This window comes from Saimiri boliviensis, chromosome 5 (genome assembly GCF_048565385.1).
Source record: "Saimiri boliviensis isolate mSaiBol1 chromosome 5, mSaiBol1.pri, whole genome shotgun sequence".
Taxonomy (NCBI): domain Eukaryota; kingdom Metazoa; phylum Chordata; class Mammalia; order Primates; family Cebidae; genus Saimiri; species Saimiri boliviensis.
In genome coordinates, this window is record NC_133453.1 from 98,006,496 (window position 1) to 98,026,382 (window position 19,887).

Sequence of the window (19,887 nt, forward strand, 5' to 3'; positions counted from 1 at the left end):
TTCCCTCTAGCAGTGTGTATCAGTGATCCAGTTCTCTGTATCCTGGTCAGCATTTAGTGTTCTCACTGCTTTTTATTTTAGCCATTCTGATTGATATATAGTGTATCTCATTGTCACTTAAAAACACTTTTATTTCTTCTAGGCATTATGTTGTCTATAAAAGTTTTATTTTAATTCTCATTTTCCTATGATACTTAACATCTTTTTTATGTAGTTATTTGTCATTTGTATATATTATTTTGTGAAATGTCCAGGTCTTTTGCTAAGTTTTGAATTGCATTTTTTTGAACTATTGAGTTTTGAAAGTTCTTTTATTGATACTTATCTTTTGTTGGATATATAGATTGCAAATATTTACTCCCAGACTAAGTCATGTCTTTTCTTTTCACAAGCAAAAGTTTCTAATTTTGATGTGCTTATTTTATAATTGGGAGAATATTGTTATTATGAATGAAGTACATAATCTCAACATTTCTAGTAATTAGATTATCTCCAAATTATCAGTTGTAAGATTACCAGAGAGATGGTTTCAAGCTTTAGAATAGAGCTTAGATTGAAAGGGAAATACAAACATTTATACTACTCATAAATATACCTAACATTTCCTTACTGCTTTCTATGTGTCAGAAACAATTGTATGAGGTGTTATTCTTATCATTACCTCCTCACAATGGTGGAGGAGCCAGGGCAAGGCTGCCAGAAATACTTAGACAAGGTAACTGAAGGCTGGCACCTTAGATTTGTGTTCACTTCACAGAGAAGCTAGGAATGGAATAGACAAAATACTTGGGTTTCCTCAGCACATCCATGTTTTTTTTGTTGTTGTTTTGTTTGTTTGTTTTGTTTTGTTTTGTTTTGTTTTGTTTTGTTTTGTTTTGTTTTGTTTGAGACAGGTCTTGCTGTTGCCCAGGCAGTAGTGGAGTGGTATGATCTCAGCTCACTGCAACCTCCACCTTCTGGGTTCAAGTGATTCTCCTGCCTCAGCCTCCTGAATAGCTAGAACTACAGGTGTGTGCCACCACACCTGGCTATTTTTTTTTTTTTTTTAGAAGAGATGGGGTTTTGCCATGTTGGTCAGGCTGGTCTCAAACTCTCGACTTCAAGTAATCCACCTGCCTTGGCCTCCCAAAGTGCTGTGATTACAGGCATGAGCCACAGTGCCCAGCCAGCACATCCGTTCTTTACCCAGTAAAATCCAAATATTGTCAGGAAGGATAAAGCATTTCTTGAGATAGCCTAATAGCGTATACTTCCTCGTGTAATAACTAGCCCCCATCAGCACTAAAGTTTTAATGTTTCCAGAACAGTTCTACCCCATGAATAGAAATAGTCATGCCACTTCTGATGAAGTCTGAAAAAAAGAATCTTCGTTTTGGGGTATATAGAGTATTAAAATTCTTCTACAGGTATAGCATGTGATGTAACCTATTGGTCTTCCGCCATGTTTTGTGTGTTTTCAATGACCAGTTTCTACAAATTTTCCAGTCCCAGAAGAAGGAGTTGTTTTCTACTGTCTGAAGGTGGTGCCAGAAAAATAATATTTAGAAGATTTTGATTACATTTATCATATCTGTGTAGAGTTCCTAGAAGTTAATTCTCTACATTTTAATATTCATAGTCTGTCTTTTTCCCCATCTACATCTCAACCATTCCTGTCTCCAAAGGTTTTGCCATTGTGATACTCTTTCCAGTGGAATTTAAAAGGCCCAGTTGAATTTATGAAAATATTAAATTTGAAAGCTTGTAAAATATGCAATGTTTAAAATAATTCTTTAAAAAGGGAGTATTGTGAAATTGCCTGGAGAGATTTTTTAAAAATACTGAGGCCCAGGACCAGCCCAAATCAGTTAAATTGAAATTTTGTGGAGTGGGGCTCTGGGATCAATATTTTAAAATAGCTTTCCAGATAATTATAATTTCCAGCTAGGGATAAGAATTTTGAAGTTAAATTTAGTAGGTGATGGAAACATATTAGTAAATTATCTATTGAAAGCCTTAATTTTTAATTTTTAAAATTCCCTCTTTATACCTTTGCATTTTTATTTTAACTCCATACTGCATAGTATATTTGTTTAATTTTGAGCCACTTAAAAGGAAATGAGACACACAAAATGAACTGTCTAGTCTTAATTGCAACAACACTTAAAACAATGGATTTAATTTTTTTTGGTGATATATGAAATACTGTATATAGGTAAATTACATTAATTAAACATTATTATGTAGCTGTTTCTTACATTAATATGTAGAATAGTTATGAGAGAAATTACATAATTTTTACAATTTTCATTGTCTCAATAAAAATTAAGCTGGCCTATTTAAATCAAAATGTTCAAATAAAATAATATACAAAGAAAAACTTGGGTCTGATAATAAGGAGTGTTATAATTAAAGCATATGGATTAACTGTATTTTTATAAAAATAGAAAAGATTGGTAAAAAGATAAATTTTTCTTTTCATAAAGTTTTTTTCTCAATTTAAATGACTTTTTTTCATGTACTTATTACATTATTGCATCTAGATTTCAACTTTTGATAGCCAGATACAGATGATTTCAAAAATTAGTTAAATGTCTTGTAAAAATGAGACTATGTTACAACTTATATATTCAGACACATTCTAAAGTCCTTTTGAAATTTTCAAATTTCAGTCACCCATTCTGAGGATCCTTTAGTACAGACTTAATTCTATTTCCTTGTATAGGTTCCAGAACAGTTTTATAAATATGCTCACATCTGACCTGTTTTATCATGGGTATTGATTTAGCATTCTAATATCACTGAGTAGTTTTAATTGTATTAGACAATTATTTGTTCACTGCTTAGTGATTCATTTTTTGAAATATTTACACAACAGTGAATTGATTCAGAAATTATTCTAACACATGTATACCAATTAATTATTTAGTATTGTTGGGACTTATATGAATGATAGTAACAAAATGAAAAATCTTATGATGCAAAAACATTTGCATTAATAAACTTCAGAGATAGTATTATACTTTTATATATACCTATGCTATGACTATAAAGCATATGTCACCAGTTTTTAAAATTAATAATAGAATTTGTAAAGCATTGCAATTCTATTTTATGAACCTAAGAATAAATGCACTCAAGAACACTTAAGGGTTAAGCTAATATACTAAACAGGAAAGAAGATATACAGAGGGCATTATGTGACATGTATCACATGCATATATGTATATAGAGAAATTAATATAGAAATTTTGTCTTTTTTATGTTCTTAAAACTATTAATTTGAAGCTATTCCATCTCAAAATTAATTAAAATATTTAAGCCATACTAAGTAGAGCTGTTGAATCATTGTTCTTCCTCACTTGTTATAGTATCTGAGTATAAGTAGTACCTTAAAAAATTCAGTTGGGAAGATAACTAAACTTCCCTGGCCTAAACTCTTTGAAAACAAGCTATAGTTTCATAATAGAATTAACTAAATAGTCTCTTCATTTATTTGATGGATAGACTTTTATTAATTTTTATTTAATAAAATTAATAAATTTTATTAAATTTTATTTTAATTTATTTTCTTCTCTGTTCAAGTCGTCATGATAGACAGTGAACATAATAAGCTGACTATGACACAGCCTCTTTTCTTTAGGCACAGTCCAGAAACAAAGAAATTGAATAATAGACTCTGGTGAACTCAGATCCAAATAAAAGACAAAGTTCTTGCCTCTGTGAAGCCCGCTCTTCACTAAATTGCTTGGTATTGTGTTTTGCATTGATTTAGGAGGTTTTGTTTTATTTGTTTAAACATCCCATATACCCCCTAGCTTCTTCCCACGTTTTAAATGTAAACTTTATATGATAGAATCACATACATATGGAATAGTAAACCGTCCTAAGTGTATGGCTTGATGAATGTTGATTAAATGAACTTTTCTGTATAACCAGCACCCAGATGAAGAAACAGAATTTAATTAGAAACACAATAGCCTTGTGACCAGTCATTACCTCACATTCCACACCTGTGATGACTCTGAGCATAAACTAGCTTTACCTTATTCTTTCCAAAAATAGAATTTAACACATATAAAAGAAAAAAAAAAATAGAACTAAGCAACGTGGCTCACACCCATAGTTCCAGCAGTTCAGGAGGCTGAGGAGGGAAGATCACTTGAACCCAGGATTTCAAAGCTATAGTGAGCTATAATTGTTCTAGTCTGGGCAACAGAGTGAAACCTCAACTCTCAGAAGAGGGTCTAATCCATAGAGATAACTCTTAAGTGCCTAAAATGATTCCAATTCTTTGTTCTGGGAATCCCTGTAGGTGAGAATTATTAGACTGTATTTGACATTCTCTCAATGCTTTTTGAATCTGTGAGTCTCTTCAGTCATCTGCTCTTCCTTCCTCTCATCTTTTTTTTTTTTTCTTTTAAGGGAAGGATTTATTTGTGATTTGTTCACTTTATACTCTGAGACAGAGCCCAGGAACAGCTGTTTGCATTGTGTGCCAGAATGTATGTCCACATGTGCTTTTCCATGAGTAGTTATGGATCACAGAAGGCCAACATGGCCCCACAGAGTTATTGTTAAAATGTAGATACTAATGCTGTTGAGCATGCCAGTAGTTAAGTGTATGTGTGCCAAGTACTTTTAGCAAACAAAAAATACCTGCCCTGAGACCTCTGAAAATGATGGTCACCACTATAATATGTAAAGTTGCCCATAAAATACAATAAAGCGCAGCCTTACCCTCAGGGACACACTGTGCTATGTCGAGATTAGGGTGTTAATCCATTGGCTTGATTCACTTACTTGCCAAATGGTTTATCTCCCCCATATCAGCCTCCAAATGAGCTCAATTCAATTCTGTGCTTTGGTAAAATTACTATTTGCTGAAAATCTTCCATTTTTGGATTACTTGAAGAGGGATGAAATCACCAATTTAAATCTGTTACTGCCTAAATAAATTTTATGGAAAATAGATGACTAATTATAAATTTCATCAGTTAAATTGGTATCCCAAATGAATCATTACACATTAAAACTTTCTGAGGCGAAGTGGCATAATGAATAGGGCAGGCACTCAATTTGGAAACAGAAACTTTCTAAAAATATCTGGAATGTCCACTAACTAGCTATGAACACAGATTTCTTATCTACTGTAGGTACTATTTTTTGTATCTGTGAAATGGAGCTGCTATTTCTCTCAGTGGCACAAGATTTTGTTGGTAATTCGTAGAAATAACTGCTAAATGCCTACAAAAGTATAATGTTTCTCTGTCAGTTAAAATGGCATATGTTGGCTGGGTGCCATGGCTCATGCCTATAATCCCAGCACTTTGGGAGGTCAAGGTGACAGGATCCCTTGAACCCAGGAGTTCAAGACCAGTCTGAGCAACATCAGGAGGCCCCGTCTATTAAAAATTTAAAATATAAATTAGCTGGGCATAGTGGTGCACGTTCGTAATCCTAGCTATGTAGGAAGCTAAGACGAGAGGATTGCTTGAGCCCGGGAGTATGAGCTTCAGTGAGCTATGATTGAACCGCTGTACTCCAGTTTAAATGACAAACTGAGACTCTGTCTCTAAAAAAAAAAAAAAAAAAAAAAAAAAAAAAAAAAAAAAAAAAACCAAAACAGCATATGTCTTTTCCTATTAGCCAGATCTTATTTGTAAAGACAAAAATCTGAGCTTTTGACTTATTTTTTTCCCTTCAAGTCCAGTGGTTCTAGGTGAATATTACAATTTAAGTGGCTATCATTATGTTTAAGTTGTAAAATTTAATTACAGGTCTATCAATAGACTATGTGGAAAACAAGCTTTATTGGATCAGTTCGGGGAATGGAACCATAAATAGATGCAACCTGGATGGTGGTAATTTAGAAGTAATCGAGTCAATGAAAGAAGAATTAACGAAAGCTACAGCCCTAACCATCATGGGTAAGTGAAATGATTCTATGGCTTAGTTGATTTATATTGATTGGGGATTGATTTATTATGACCCATTAAAAGCTTAGGAAAGTTACTGCTCCATTAACACCAGAACAACATTCAAACTGCATACCTCTATGAGGCTTTCTTCTCTCTTCTCTTCCTCTTTAGCAAACAGATTTACAAGATTATCCAGATCAGAAACTTAGTGTTAGCCAAACTAACTTTACTGTTACTGATTCTTGGCTTACTATGACTTGTACTATTTTACGATTGTTATTTTCTGTGTTTTACTGCAATCCTGGGAAGTTTAAGGGCCTGTGCATTTGTCACAATAAAGTCAATCTTGGCCTATCTCCATTGAATAAGAATAGCTTGATCCATACATTAAATTCAAGAGACAGGGCTACAGGGTCCATTTGACCAATGATTGAAATGCTTTCCCGTTGAGTAATTCTTTCCAGTATTTTGGAGTGAGTAGAGATTTTACTTGTTTGAGTCTTATTTCCATTCCTTTGATTCAATCTTCTGGGGGAAAAAAGGTGCCAGGTATGTAAAATGACTAGGAAGCTAAAAGGGAGGTATGGCTTCCATGAAGCAAATAATTAACCTCTACTATATTGATAATAGAAGCTGATTTTTGAAATATAAGTTTCAGTTTAAAAAGATAGTTTGAATTTTTCAAAAGATGTTTAAAGTGGATAGCATAAAGAACTCTTTGGTGATGATGGCTGAGTTTTGATTTAGTGAATGCTTGGCTCTAAGCTGAAGTTCGTGGTAGATGAGAGGTGTGAGGATTGGCTAATCTAAGTAGAATTTCAGTAATTGCATTTGCTTACAGGATATTAATCAGAAAACTATTTAATATTTGTAATTCTGAATATTGTGATATAGTCAAAATAACTTAAAAAGTTATACAATTTATGAAAATCCCATTTGAATGTGTTTTTAATTTATACCTTTAAATTTTATATTCTACAATATTTTAGCCCTTTTACTGTTTCTCCGGCTTGTTTGGTGTTTTTTGTTGTTTGTTGTTGTTTTGTTTTTTCATTTTATTTTATTTTTTTGGTAATGAATGTTCATGAGTATATGTTAATAAGTAAACAGTTGTTAATTGGAAGATTTGGAAATTTATTTTCTGGGGAACAACGTGTTTTTATCATCTTTGATTTTCAATTAAATAAAAAATATCCAGATAAAGTGAATAAGATTTAAATATTGCAAATTATTATTTAAGATTTAGTCTTTCTTTTGTGAAGGAAAGAGAGAAAAGGAGAGTGTTTCAACATATGTTAAGTTTTAAGATGATCTCTCTTTCAATTTTTATTATAGGGAAATACAAACATTAAAATATCTGTCTATATCACAAAGTTGTGAGAATCACTTGAAGTTGTACATGAGTATACTTTTTAAAAAGTAGAGTTCTGTGGAAATGTAAAAGTTGGCATCTGATGCCCAATTAATTAGGTCCTTAAAGCACTCTCTATGTTTCCCTGTAGCAGTAGCGGCCACGGGAAACACAGCTCTTGAACACTGAATGGGGAAGGAAAGAGTTTATTGTTATTATTATTATCATGATTACAGCGAGAGCCAGGCGATGGTTCCAAATTACCCAGCTCCTCCAACAAAGGAAGGCTCCGCCTTTATATAGGCTTCCACTCTAGATATTACACTTGAAGTAATCTTAGGTTTACAGCCTTAGAAATCACTAGTGAAAGGGCTTCGGATTTACAGCAAAGGTTTCTGGGTTTACAGCTTTAAAAATCATATGAAGGGACTTCGGGTTTGCAGTTTTAGGAATCACATATGAATGGGTCTTGGGTTTACAGTTTTAGGAATCACATGTGAAAAGCTTCTGGTCTTCAGATGGAGGTCTGATCTTGTTTTAAGTAAAAACGGTGTCATCTGGAGAATTTCCCCAATACCAAGCCTGCCGTCTACAGGAAGGGGATTCAGGAGGTGCCAGCTGGCCAGCCTTTTCTTCTATTGAAATGTAGTGTGGAAGTCCAGGGGGAGATAATTCCAGATGCCTGAGTCTCCTTCCTCATCCCTAGTTGAGAATTTACAGATATGTGATAGAGTACTTCATCAGATGTTTAGTGGTTTTTGTTTGCTTCAGCTTATTCTTATATTGCTGTCCTTCTGCTATACCTTTTACTTATATGTTTTTCTAAATTATTTTTAGAACAGTTTTTTAAAATAGTTTTTCTTCTGATGAGAAATTTTAATGTGTAAAAGAGAAATCATCTTGTTTTTAAGTCTCCAATTTTCTTTCTAGTCTTTGGGCAATTTCTGTGCTGTTTATATTGCATTATATTGACATTCTTTTCATTTTATATATCCAGAAGTTATATATATATAAAATAAAAGGGTTGTACTTGCCAAATAGGTTATTTTAGAGTAGGAATTTATTGACACTTATTTTATAAAGCCTATAAGATATTTCTTTAAAAAGATTATATTCCGCAGTATTGGAAAATTAACAGTAATACTTTGTCTTATGGGTCTTTGTATATACTTTAAATCACTTGAGTAAAAACAAGCAGAATTTAAATTCTGAAAGTAGTTGAGTAAGCTGCAACCATCTCTAAATCGTAACCCACATTATGTTTTTCAAAAACTTAATTCCACTGTATTTTTGAAACCCAAACTAGCAAACAGTGTAACCACGAAACCCAGTGAATTAGAGGAAAGTGTTAAAAATCTTGCATAATATTTCATGGAAAGTCAGTGACTTTTGAGGGAAAACAGTATAATAAAATTGTAGCCTTGTAGAACTATTTAAGGCTTTATAAAGGTTTATACCTGTTAATATTGCTGCTGACTCTGTTCTTAGTAGGAAATGAATACTAAATTTACAGAGCTCAACGCTGTAAATACAGTATCAAAAAGTGGAGCAGATAGTCTGTCTTAGCAAAAAATAAGGTCTTTTAGGTTTGTTCACTGATAAATGGAAGGAGAAAGTTTTAGTGAGATCATAATGTCCATATTGTGTCAATGCTGTGAATCTGATATGGCATCAGTTTTGTAGAGGAACCCTACCTTGCACAAATTAAAATTCTTTTAACAGGTAAATTGTTGTGTATGTATAACCCTTTTTGCCACCATAATTTGAATAGCCCTGAAACATAAAGAATAAATGTTCAAAAGAAAAAAGAAAAAAACCTCTTAATGCCTCTACTAACAATACATTAACTGGACATCTAGCAGTCTGGAGATTAAAATTTTAAAGGATATCAACAAAGATAATCAGGAAAGGAGTCTCTACAGCATTTTCTGGCTTGGCTCTAAACTTACTCTTCTCCTCAGGCTTCTCCTGCTTTTGAAACATCCATTCTTTGTCTTTGAGAAAAAGAATGTGATGACTTTCTTGCTGCTGAGACTGAATATTATAGTCATATAAAAAAAGCAATGAAAAAGTAAAACACAGGGACCTCACTAATATTCAGGGTATTACTGAAGACTGCAGTTAACAAGTGTTTAAAAAGAAATTTGTCTACAATGATCCTGAAATTACACATCCAGTCATTGTGCTATGACGTGACTAGTATACACAAGTGTATGACAGTTCCCCAGAGAAGCTACGCAGATACTGAATGATAAGTAACTGGAAGTTTGCATTTCACTAAAATTGGTAGTTTATCTTAAAGCTGAGTTGAAAAAAAATCTCTTTGAACACTTTTCACAAATTTTTAAACTCCAAGGATTCTAAAATTGGAACCACTCGAGGTTCTTATCTTTACTTAGACTAGTACCCAGATTAAAATAAGGCAGTTATTTGATGACACAGTCAAGACCTCTAAACCAAGGTATGTTTCATAAACACTTCATTATTTCTCCTTTTAATAAGTAGAGCTTAGCTTTCTTTCCTTTGAGTGTGGGTAGCGACCCATTTTTAATGAAGAGTACAAGGCAGAAGTGATGATATGTGACTTTGGTGACAAATTCATGAAAAGCATGAGCTTCTTTGCCCTCTGTTGGATCACTGTCCTTGGGCAAAGCCAGTTGACATGTTATGAGGATATCCAAGCAGCCCAATGGAGAAGTACACATGGGAAGAAAGGCAGATCTCCAGCCAGAAGCCATGTAAACTAGTCGTCTTGAAAGCTGAACCTCTAGCCTCAGTCAAGATTTTAGCATGAGCCAACAGCTATAAAGCAACCTCAAGAGAGACTCCAAACCAGAACCACCCACATAGCTGCTCCCAGATTCTAGAGCCATAGAAATCTTGTGGGACAATAAATGTTTATTGTTTTATGATGCTAAGTTTTGTGGTAACTTTTTGCACTGCTCGATACTTATTCATATGTTGCTTTATTCACAGGGCAGTCATTTATTTATGAACAGACTTAGAAATTCAAATCTTAAAAGAGTTAGACAAGTTACGAATGAGTAGAGTATGTCAGGAGAGATTAAACCAAATAGCTCCAACGTAAGTGGTCAATAGGATCTGAGTCTAGGCTGCAATATCCGAACTTACCTGGGAGCAGCAGGAATTATGATGCGGTGGGAAGAACAAATGCCCCACTTGTGGTGGAACACCCCTCAGCTGCACTTATTTTGTCGTAAGGAATATTAACCATTTGTGCCATATCTTTTATTTTTGAAGAGAAGGAAAAAATACAGATGTTTATTTAAAATCTCACAATTTTTAATTATTAGCAATAATCTTTTGAAAAAATCTTTTAGAAAAATACCATGCAGACTAACATACTGTATAGGCTAGCTATGAAGACTAACATCATACAAGCCCAGCACACTACAAAAAACAACAACAAAAATTACTACAATAACTTTCTATTGTTACTTCAGCACAGAGGACACCAGTTGTCACCTCTGGTTTGGTCACCATTTATACTGGTAACATTGAGTTGCTGAGAGAAAAGGATGGAGTTAAGGCAGCCAACACCCAACTGTACCACTGGAGGGGACTTTAATAGAAAAAAAAAAAGTCACCTGATAGAGCTGGTATAATATACAGAGGAGAATATGACCCTCTCGTAGAGAACAGGATACAGGACTTTCCACGAAGGTTTTCTGGTGGTGTTTGAACAGACCTTGTATTCTGCCTGAGGTAAATACAGATTAAGAACATACTAATGTCAGCTCTAACTCTTCTTTGAGTTAAACTCCTGACAAAGCAATGTAATTACTTGCTGTAGAACTTGCACTCCTATCAGCAATAAATATCAATTGCCATTCGTTCTTTCATTCTTTCTGCAAGCATTTATCAGTGCCCATTATGTGCCAGCTGCTGATACACATGGGGGAAAGAATCCCAGCTTGCATAGTAACATGGAAGACAGACCATAAAGAAGAAAAATCAATAAAATGTATAGTATGATAGGTGAATGTTAAGGGGAAAAAAATAGCAGATCAGGGAAAAGAAATAAGGAAGTATATGGGGTGAAATCTGAGACTGAGTAGCCAAGAGTTTACCAAGACAGTGACTTCTGAGTAAAGATCTGAAGAGAGAGTGAGAGTAGATTGACGAAGTGCTATGTGAACTAACAACTGCTTAACATTTTGTTAATTTTACAGTTTTATGTTATTTTTAATATATTTTGCTTTTATAAAAAATATAAAACATAATTACATTAAAATACATCCTCCCAGGTGATAAGGATAATTTTCCAAGTTAGAAATTCTTTAAATTTGTCATGGCTCAAATATGTATTATCTGTGTTTCTCCTGTTCTCCAAGGAGCTCACTTGGTCAGATTTGATTGACACTTTGGGTACAATGACTGTTTGATGAGAACTGTTAACAACTTTCAAGTTGCTAGATAAAAGCTGACCAACCTATAACTCTAAGCATAAAATTCTTCTCCATTTTTATTTTATTTTATTTTTAAGACAGAGTCTTTGTCGCCCAGGCTGGAATCAGTGACATGATCTCAGCCCACTACAACCTCTGCCTCCCAGGTTCAAAAGATTCTCATGCCTCAGCCTCTGGAGTAGCTGGGATTGCAGGCACATGCCAGAACATCTGGTTAATTTTTGTATTTTTAGTAGAGATGAGGTTTCACCATGTAGTCTAGGCTGATCTTGAACTCCTGACCTCACTTGATCTACACACCTCGACCTCCCATCTTCTCCATTTTTAAAGATGATCTTGTCAGTTTTCCTGTCAGAGCTGGCAAATACAAAAGCTTCTGCTTTCTAATATACAGTAATAACTAGTGTGCTCTAAAATTATAACAGTATATATAAACAGTATATATATATATACTGTTATAGATAATTATAATTGTATATATAATTATAAAATTATATCTATATACAGTAATAACTAGTGTGCTCTAAAATTATATCTACAACCTTTTCTCTTAGATATTTTTTCTGAGTATTTTGAAAACAATTTTTATGGAATTTTTTTATAAAAATACTTTTGTTTTATGAGATAGTACTGTAAAACATGTTCCTACATGATTTTAAATGATTTGTGCTATAAAATAGTATATATTAAGCTATGTAATATTTTACTATTGATTACCTAGTATTCAGTTATAGGGATTGTTTTTATTTACCTTTTCCACACAACTTTTGACATTTTCTTGGTCACTAGTGCCTGTAGGAGACAGTGAGGCCAGCTCAAGTTAATCAAATCGCTGTTCAGTTTTAGTGCCTTTATGAGAAGAAGGAGTTTAAAACTATTGACTAAAATGAGATGGGTTTTATTTGCTATACTATCTTTTTTCCTTTCTGCATATGCAGTTTGAGAGCAGATTGCATATATCGTATTTTACTGAAGAGAAAGTTAAAAAATCAATTCATGGAGATAAGAGAAAATACAAGTATACAACAAATATTTTCACAGAAATAGTCTTATTGGTAGTTGAAGAAAATTAAGACAGAATATGGGAATAGAAGGATGATAGCTTATCTGTATTTTGTACTTTTGGAGTGGGCATAGAAGAGCTGGTGTAAATGGATCATAACTTTAAAATAGAACTGAGGGTATGTATATTTAAGCAAACCTGAACTCAGTATGTCTAAATGGACATACTGTGTGTATTTAGTGATCAGCATATCATTTATTCACAGGTGCTTTTGATATTGTTTATTACAATGAATCATGTAGTAAGTTGTCAAGGTCAAGAGTTTGAGTCCTGGGCCCTATAAGGGAGTATGAGTTTGAATTTACCCTCCACTCTCACTCACACCTATGAGTTATTTATTCATTATTCTCTGCTACTCTACTCTATGCATAGTGGCTCTCATTTATATTTCATTCTGTATGTGCTTTTTGCTGTTGTTTTATGGTGCTAAATTATGTTTGGAAATTGCATTTACCATGATATTTGTAGGTAGAGATTCCAAAATTATCATGACATATTCTATTCCAGTGTCGAGTTGTAGGCATATTATATTTTTATTCATGTCTTACCTTGGGCTGCTATGGCAAATTACCATAGGCTGAGTGACTTAAAAAACAACAGAAATTTATTTCTCACAGTTCTGGAGGCTGGAAGTCTGAGATCAGGGTGCCAGTATGGTTGGATTCTAGTGAGGGCCCATTTCCAGATTATAAATTGTTTCCTTTTTGTATCTTCTCATGGCAGCAAGTGAGAGAGAGGGAGAGAGAGACAGAGAGAGAAAGAGCTCTTTTCTGTTAAGGGTTTTACTCCCATGACCAAATTATCTTCTAAAGATCTCACTCTTTAATTCCATCAAATTGGGAATTAAGATTTCAGTATATGAGGCCAGGGACCATGTCTCACACCTGTAATCCCAGCACTTTGGGAGGTCAAGGCAGGCAGATCTCGAGATCAGGAGTTCAAGACCAGCCTGACCAACATAGTAAAACTCGTCTCTACTAAAAATACAAAAATTAGCCCAGAGTGGTGGTATACAACTGTAATCCCAGCTACTCAGAAGGCTGAGGCAGAAGAATAGCTTCAACCTGGCGGGGTTGCAGAGAACCATGATCGTGACATTGCACTCCAGCCTGGGCAACAGAGTGAGACTCCATCTCAATAAAAATATTCAGTCTATTATATGTGTGTACAGGTATGTATATATGCACATATGTACACATATGCACGTATGTACACAAGGACATATATAATCCTTATCTATCCATGATGTATATCCTTATATATACATCTCTTACTATTTCTCTATATGTTGGTGCAAAAGTAATTGCAGTTTTGCCATTAAAACAATAGCAAAGTTTTAACCTTGCATGATTTTTATTACTCGTGTGTTGATCCATCCTTTATTAGTAATCAAACTATTAGTTTTAGATAAAATAGGAAATAGTTTTAAATAAATGATTATATAGGTGAAGCAATACAAAAGAGCATAAAATTTACAAATAAAACTAAAGTTAATTTGTGACATTATGCTAATCAGAGTTCATTTTAATCTTTTTTCCAAGTTAGGCAAAAATATTTCAACTTTTAGTTAAGAATTTGGTGGGAGTTTACAACATAGAACTGCTTATAGAATTTGTCTTAGAATAGGTCAGTGCTTCCTGTATGTATCTAAGTAGCTATATCCCACAACCGTCAAATCTTAGAATCACTTGTAATTAGGTAACCTCACTATGAACTAAAAGAAATTGAGTCACAGGTAAAGGCAAAAAAAAAAAAAAATAGCCTTTAATTACATGATCTTCATAAATATTTAAACTCTCTCTGCTGAATTTTTCTATTCATCTAAATTTAAATATCTTATACTATTGATCTGTTTCAAGTCACAATTTTCCAGGAATGGGCTTAGTAAGGAAACATTAAAAAGAGATTGAATTTTGGCGACTGTGGGGATCAATCAAAAAAGGTATGTTCTATGCATATTTGCAGATGCATGTCACAGACAGTCCAGTAATGAGTAAAAAGTTGACACTGTTGATTTTGTTATGCACACAACATTTATTTTCAATTAGTGTTAACAAAATAAGCCCATCATTTGTCTTTTAGGGAGCCCTTAAATGGCTTTAGCAAACCTAACACTAAAGGACATTTGTTCATACTGTCTGTGGGCTCTCCTCACAAACTTGAAGTTATCATAATAGCTACTATGGAGATTCAAGGCACATGGATAGTTTACCCATGGGAAAGTCGACTGTCAGATTAAAATACTTCCAGACACCATCTGCATGTCAGAGAATGTCATGTTCGTTTGCTCAAGCATGAATCTAGTGTTCATATTGTTGGGGATTAAAGGTTTCAAATGTTCCCTCTAGACGTTGTATGACAAAGCGTTTACAATTTTTTAACCTCTCCGCTAACTGAAAAAATGTGAGTTACAGTTAATGGCAAAAGAATTAGTCTTTACCTACAGTAAATCTTAAGCTTTCTCAGCTTAATTTTCAATGATAAACTTTTAAAATTTATATTTATTTCTTCTCAGTGTAATATTACTTGGTATAATAAATAATTTTGGAACTTTGAAGATAAAAATCTAACTGCTCAATTTGCACCCTTTTAATGAATTTTGTAAGATATACTTGATATGATATACTTAATAAATAATGATAGAAAAAATAAAAAATGCATCTAATAAAAAACCTAGTAAAATTGGCATGCAGAAATCATCAAAAGCCTTTTTTCTACTTTACTTCTTAAGGTAAGTTATTATGGTTAGTTTATCATGGAACCTATGGAACATTATAAATGATGGCAAATAACAGGCTCTGGGTTTGATGCATTTAATCTTGTTATCCTCAAACTGAACACTTGCAGATTTACATTGAAATCTCGTTTGAAAGGAGGTTATATGCTGTCTTATTATAACAAGATGGGGAGCCTGATAATTTGAAAATTCCTTACCTCTATAGTTCATCTTAAGGAGTCTCTTCCGTTTTCTACAATGCAAGTCAGCTTTACATGTTGTCAAGTGCAGGTTTTTATTTCAAAGCTTACTCAATCTCTCTCTTTCCCTGAATGTGAAAAACAGCTGAAACTTAAAGTTTCAAAGGAAACTTTACTTTTCAGAAGACCTTTCCTCCTTCCCTCCCTACCTTTTCTTTTCTCTTTTACCCCACTGTCTCTGCCCTAGGCTCTCCGTTGCCTTTCTCTTCTTTCTTTTCTTCCTTCCTTCCTTCCTTCATTCCTTTCTTTCTTTTCTCTTTTTCTTTCTTTCTTTCTTTCTTTCTTTCTTTCTTTCTTTCTTTCTTTCTTTCTTTCTTTCTTTCTTTCTTTCTCTGTCTCTCTGTCTCTCTTTCTTTCTTTCTTTTTGGGGGAGGATGGTGGTGGTTTATTTCTTTATGAGAGAAAACAAACTTTCAATTTCTCTATTTTTATTTTCTGAAAGATAATTTGAGTCCATCAGATACTGAAATGTCCTTTACTTTTACAATTTGTAAACTATAATCTACAGAAACATAGAAATGCCCAGAATAACACAATCAATGCAGCTCTGTGTTTATTGTTGATGTTTTGAGGACTGGGGGTTACTGTGGTGGGTTTTGCATTATGTTTTGTCTAAAATAAAATATCTCATAGGACCAATACTGACCACATTTACTCAGGGCCTGAGTATTATGAAGGCTAGAAGAGAGTTGTCAGATAATGTGATGGGGTTAGAAATGCTGATGAATGGGGAAAACAGATTGATACATACAAGACTGACACATGCAAATCATTGTATAAAAATGCAAATCAGACTTCTAAATGTCTTCAGAGGATGACTTCACAAGAAATGTAGGATTAAAATTGGCCCTGGATGAAGGCTAGAATGGGAAGAGACCTAGAGGAGACACAGTGGTATTTGTAAGCTTGTGATTGTAAGAGGCAGGGATAGTCTCCTGTAAGAACAACTTGACTAGATTGAATCTACTTAACTAAGTCACATATGTACTTCTCTTTCCACTCTGCTAAAAAGGTAACTAGTTGAAAATAGCACCTTTCAGGGCTTTTTGAAATAGTCTTGAATATATAGGATTGGCTCTGGTCATGCCTCCCTTTTTTTAAAAAAACAAATAAAATGTAATGTCCTAACTGTAATAAAATGAGAAAAAACAGCAAAGTAATTTAAAATTTAAAAAAATCAATTCAACTTACAAATGCTTTGGGCACACTGTATCTGATGAAATAGCTGATTTTTCCCATATAAACCATCACTAGAAATGAAATAGCTAAAAATGCAGACTGATACAGGTGTGTTGTGCTGGCAGCTCTAAAATAACAAGTGAAATTGATGTTGATGGCTTCATTTTTCTGAAGTGGTGAACAATTTTTGGTAACATTTTGGACAATATAAAGAACAATTATATTCATGGAAAATTTAGTATTTCTTAAAACCATGTAGAGAATGCTTTGTCTTTAGACATAAAATGAGTTACATATTGGGTTCAGTTACTTGTAAACAAGATTTCTCATTGACATAAATGTCCACTGTGGTATTCAGCAGACACATAGGAAATAGGACAGTTTTCATTTTCAGTGTTTTGTAAGATATTTACCATTTTTGACTCCTTGCCCACTAAATAGCAGTAATAGTCTCTAGTGATTTTGATAGCCAAACATGACCCTACAGATTTCTTGGATTCCCCCAAGAGAATGGAAACCCTCCATTGGCAATCACTGAAAAATTGCTTGTTGAACAGAATGAAATTGAATTCTCACTTCTAAAGTGGCTCCTCTCCTGATGATCTTTTTTTCTGTAGTGGTTCTACAGTTTCTCCCAGGCATTAGCCTTAAGCTCAGGGGCAACTGGGGCCAGTTTTTTTTTTTTTTTTTCCTTGATCTCCAAATGTATTTGTATTGGTAATTTCTTTTTGTGTTTGATAAGCCTGTCTTTTTTTCTGTTTCATTACTGTTGTCGTTTGTTTTCCTTTCACAGTCTGGTTAGAAACTTCTGGTCTTAGCTACTACAGTCGCCTACTATCTTATTCTCATTATCTGTATCTCCAATCTCAAAACTTTCAAAGTCTGCTATATTAGGGACCTGCTGTGACATTACCTACTTAACCAGTTTCACAGACTGAAATAAACTCAGAAAGGCTCATTTTGTCTATTTTCATTTACTAAATCTTGTTTATCACAGCATTATTAGTTTCACCTTATAGAGAAAGAAATTTAGGGTGAATAAAATTTGTTAAAACCAAAGTATTATTAGCATTATTAGTCCTACATTATAGACCAAAAAAAAAAAATTAGTAAGATCTGTGAAAACCCTGTCCTGTAAGATGAAAGCCCTGGGATTGTGACTGAAGTCAAGGGCTGTTTTACCATAAGGAAGAGCCTTGCCGTCATAACTTCTCCTCTAATTTTGTTCTCTATCCCTGCTACAGTCATGTGCACTGTGGCTGCGTAAACTGTTTCTTCTTTTTCTAATTATGCCCTACCTATTTCTCTTTGCCTTCTTGTTCCTTGAGTGCATTTCCTGTTCATCAGCCACCCTAATGGGTGAAACACCATCCACTATTCAAGACTGTCTCTGCTCACCTCAGTGTGATTGGCAATCTTTCTCTTCTCTGAATGCATTCGTATTTTCCTAATGCAGTGGAGTAAGTTGGCTCCTAAAACAATCATGTATGAACATATCTCACTTCTTCATAATTTGGGATGACATATTATTCATGTATGTTTCACTCATAACACACAGCAAGTCACTTTATATTTAGTACATTTCAATAATAATAGTAAAATATATGAAGAAATAGAATAATGACTACACACACAAACATCTGCCACTGTGACCAAAATGTATTTCCAGCACAAGCAGACAAATGTTGATGTAAAATGACCATGGCCATAAATATATTGAAGAATTTAAGTATTTGTTGAAACATATATTAGAATAAAAAGTTAAGATATTAGGATTTAAATTGAAATGGGAAGAAAATGAATAAAAGGAAAGATGTGTAAAATACAGTCAACCATTTCTGGCACATATTACATGTACATATGTATATAGAAATGCCAGGAAAGAAAGAATATATTGGATTGTGTCTGTTTTCAGAGAAAGCTTAATGGAAGAAAAACAAAAACAAAAACGTAAACTCACACCAAAAGTAAAAGAGTTCCAAAAAATAACCACAAACTTTAGAGTATTGGGTCTTTAAAGGTAGTCTGACAGCCAGGCTTAAGAATCTATTCACTTTAATAGTAATAATGGTTAGTCTAAATTAAAAAAAAATTCTAATGTTTATTTTACAAATCTTTACTCATGTAATTCTCACAGCAATCCCCTAAGAGAGGTACCCCTAACACTGCTTTTTCTAAAAATCTCAGCTGAGGCTCAGCTAGCCTAAATTAACTGTTCAGTGTTACATAGTTAATAAATAGTGTGGCAAGCTTTTTAATCCATGATGTTTAGGTTTGAAAGCCTGTGCTTTTTCTAGGAATCTATCCTATAGATATACTAACTTATATATGCAAACATTGTCCTTTGCAGTGGTTTTTGTAATTTTGAAAGTCTGTGGAAAAATCTACATCTTCATTACAAAGGACCAGCCAAATGAGTCATGGAATATCTGTAACAGTGAACTATTATGCAGGAATTAAAAATAAGGTGGTATTAGACAGCTTGGGCTGCGGATAACAAAATACCACAAACTGGGTAGATTAAACAATAGAATTTTTTTTTTTGTTTACCGTTCTGGAGACTGGAAAGTCCAAAGTCAAGGTGCAAGTGAATTTGGTTCCTGATGAGGGGGCTCTGTTCCTGCTTTGTAGCCTTCTTGATGTGTTCTTACATGGTAGAGAGAAAAGGAAAGCAAGCAATCTGGTGTCTCTACTAATCCCAGTATGAGGGCCCCATCTTCACGACCTCATCTAAAACTAATTACCTACCAAAGGTCCTATCTCCTTAGGGCTTCAACATGTGAATAGGGATGGGAAGGTGGACATAATTCAGTTCACAGCAGATGTAAAACTGTATATTAATTTGCATTATTTTAAAATAATACATTTTAATTGAAAATATGTTTGAAAAGCCTTATAGACTGCTCCAACTTTTATCATATGTATGTGTTTATTTAAAAAAATAATTTTTTATATATGTAAATACATATCTTTTAACCACTCTGATGC

General features: G+C 33.7%; 1 protein-coding gene across 4 annotated transcripts in view; it reads left to right on the forward strand.

Moving 5' to 3' along the window:
• LRP1B (LDL receptor related protein 1B) overlaps positions 1 to 19,887 on the forward strand; it is a 1,884,038-nt gene that overhangs the window by 1,303,116 nt on the left and 561,035 nt on the right. For all 4 annotated transcript variants that reach the window (XM_003921997.4, XM_074399735.1, XM_074399736.1 and 1 more), the window contains one exon: positions 5,760 to 5,909. In XM_003921997.4, coding sequence (XP_003922046.1) covers positions 5,760 to 5,909 — 150 coding nt within the window. The remainder of the gene's footprint in view (positions 1 to 5,759; positions 5,910 to 19,887) is intronic.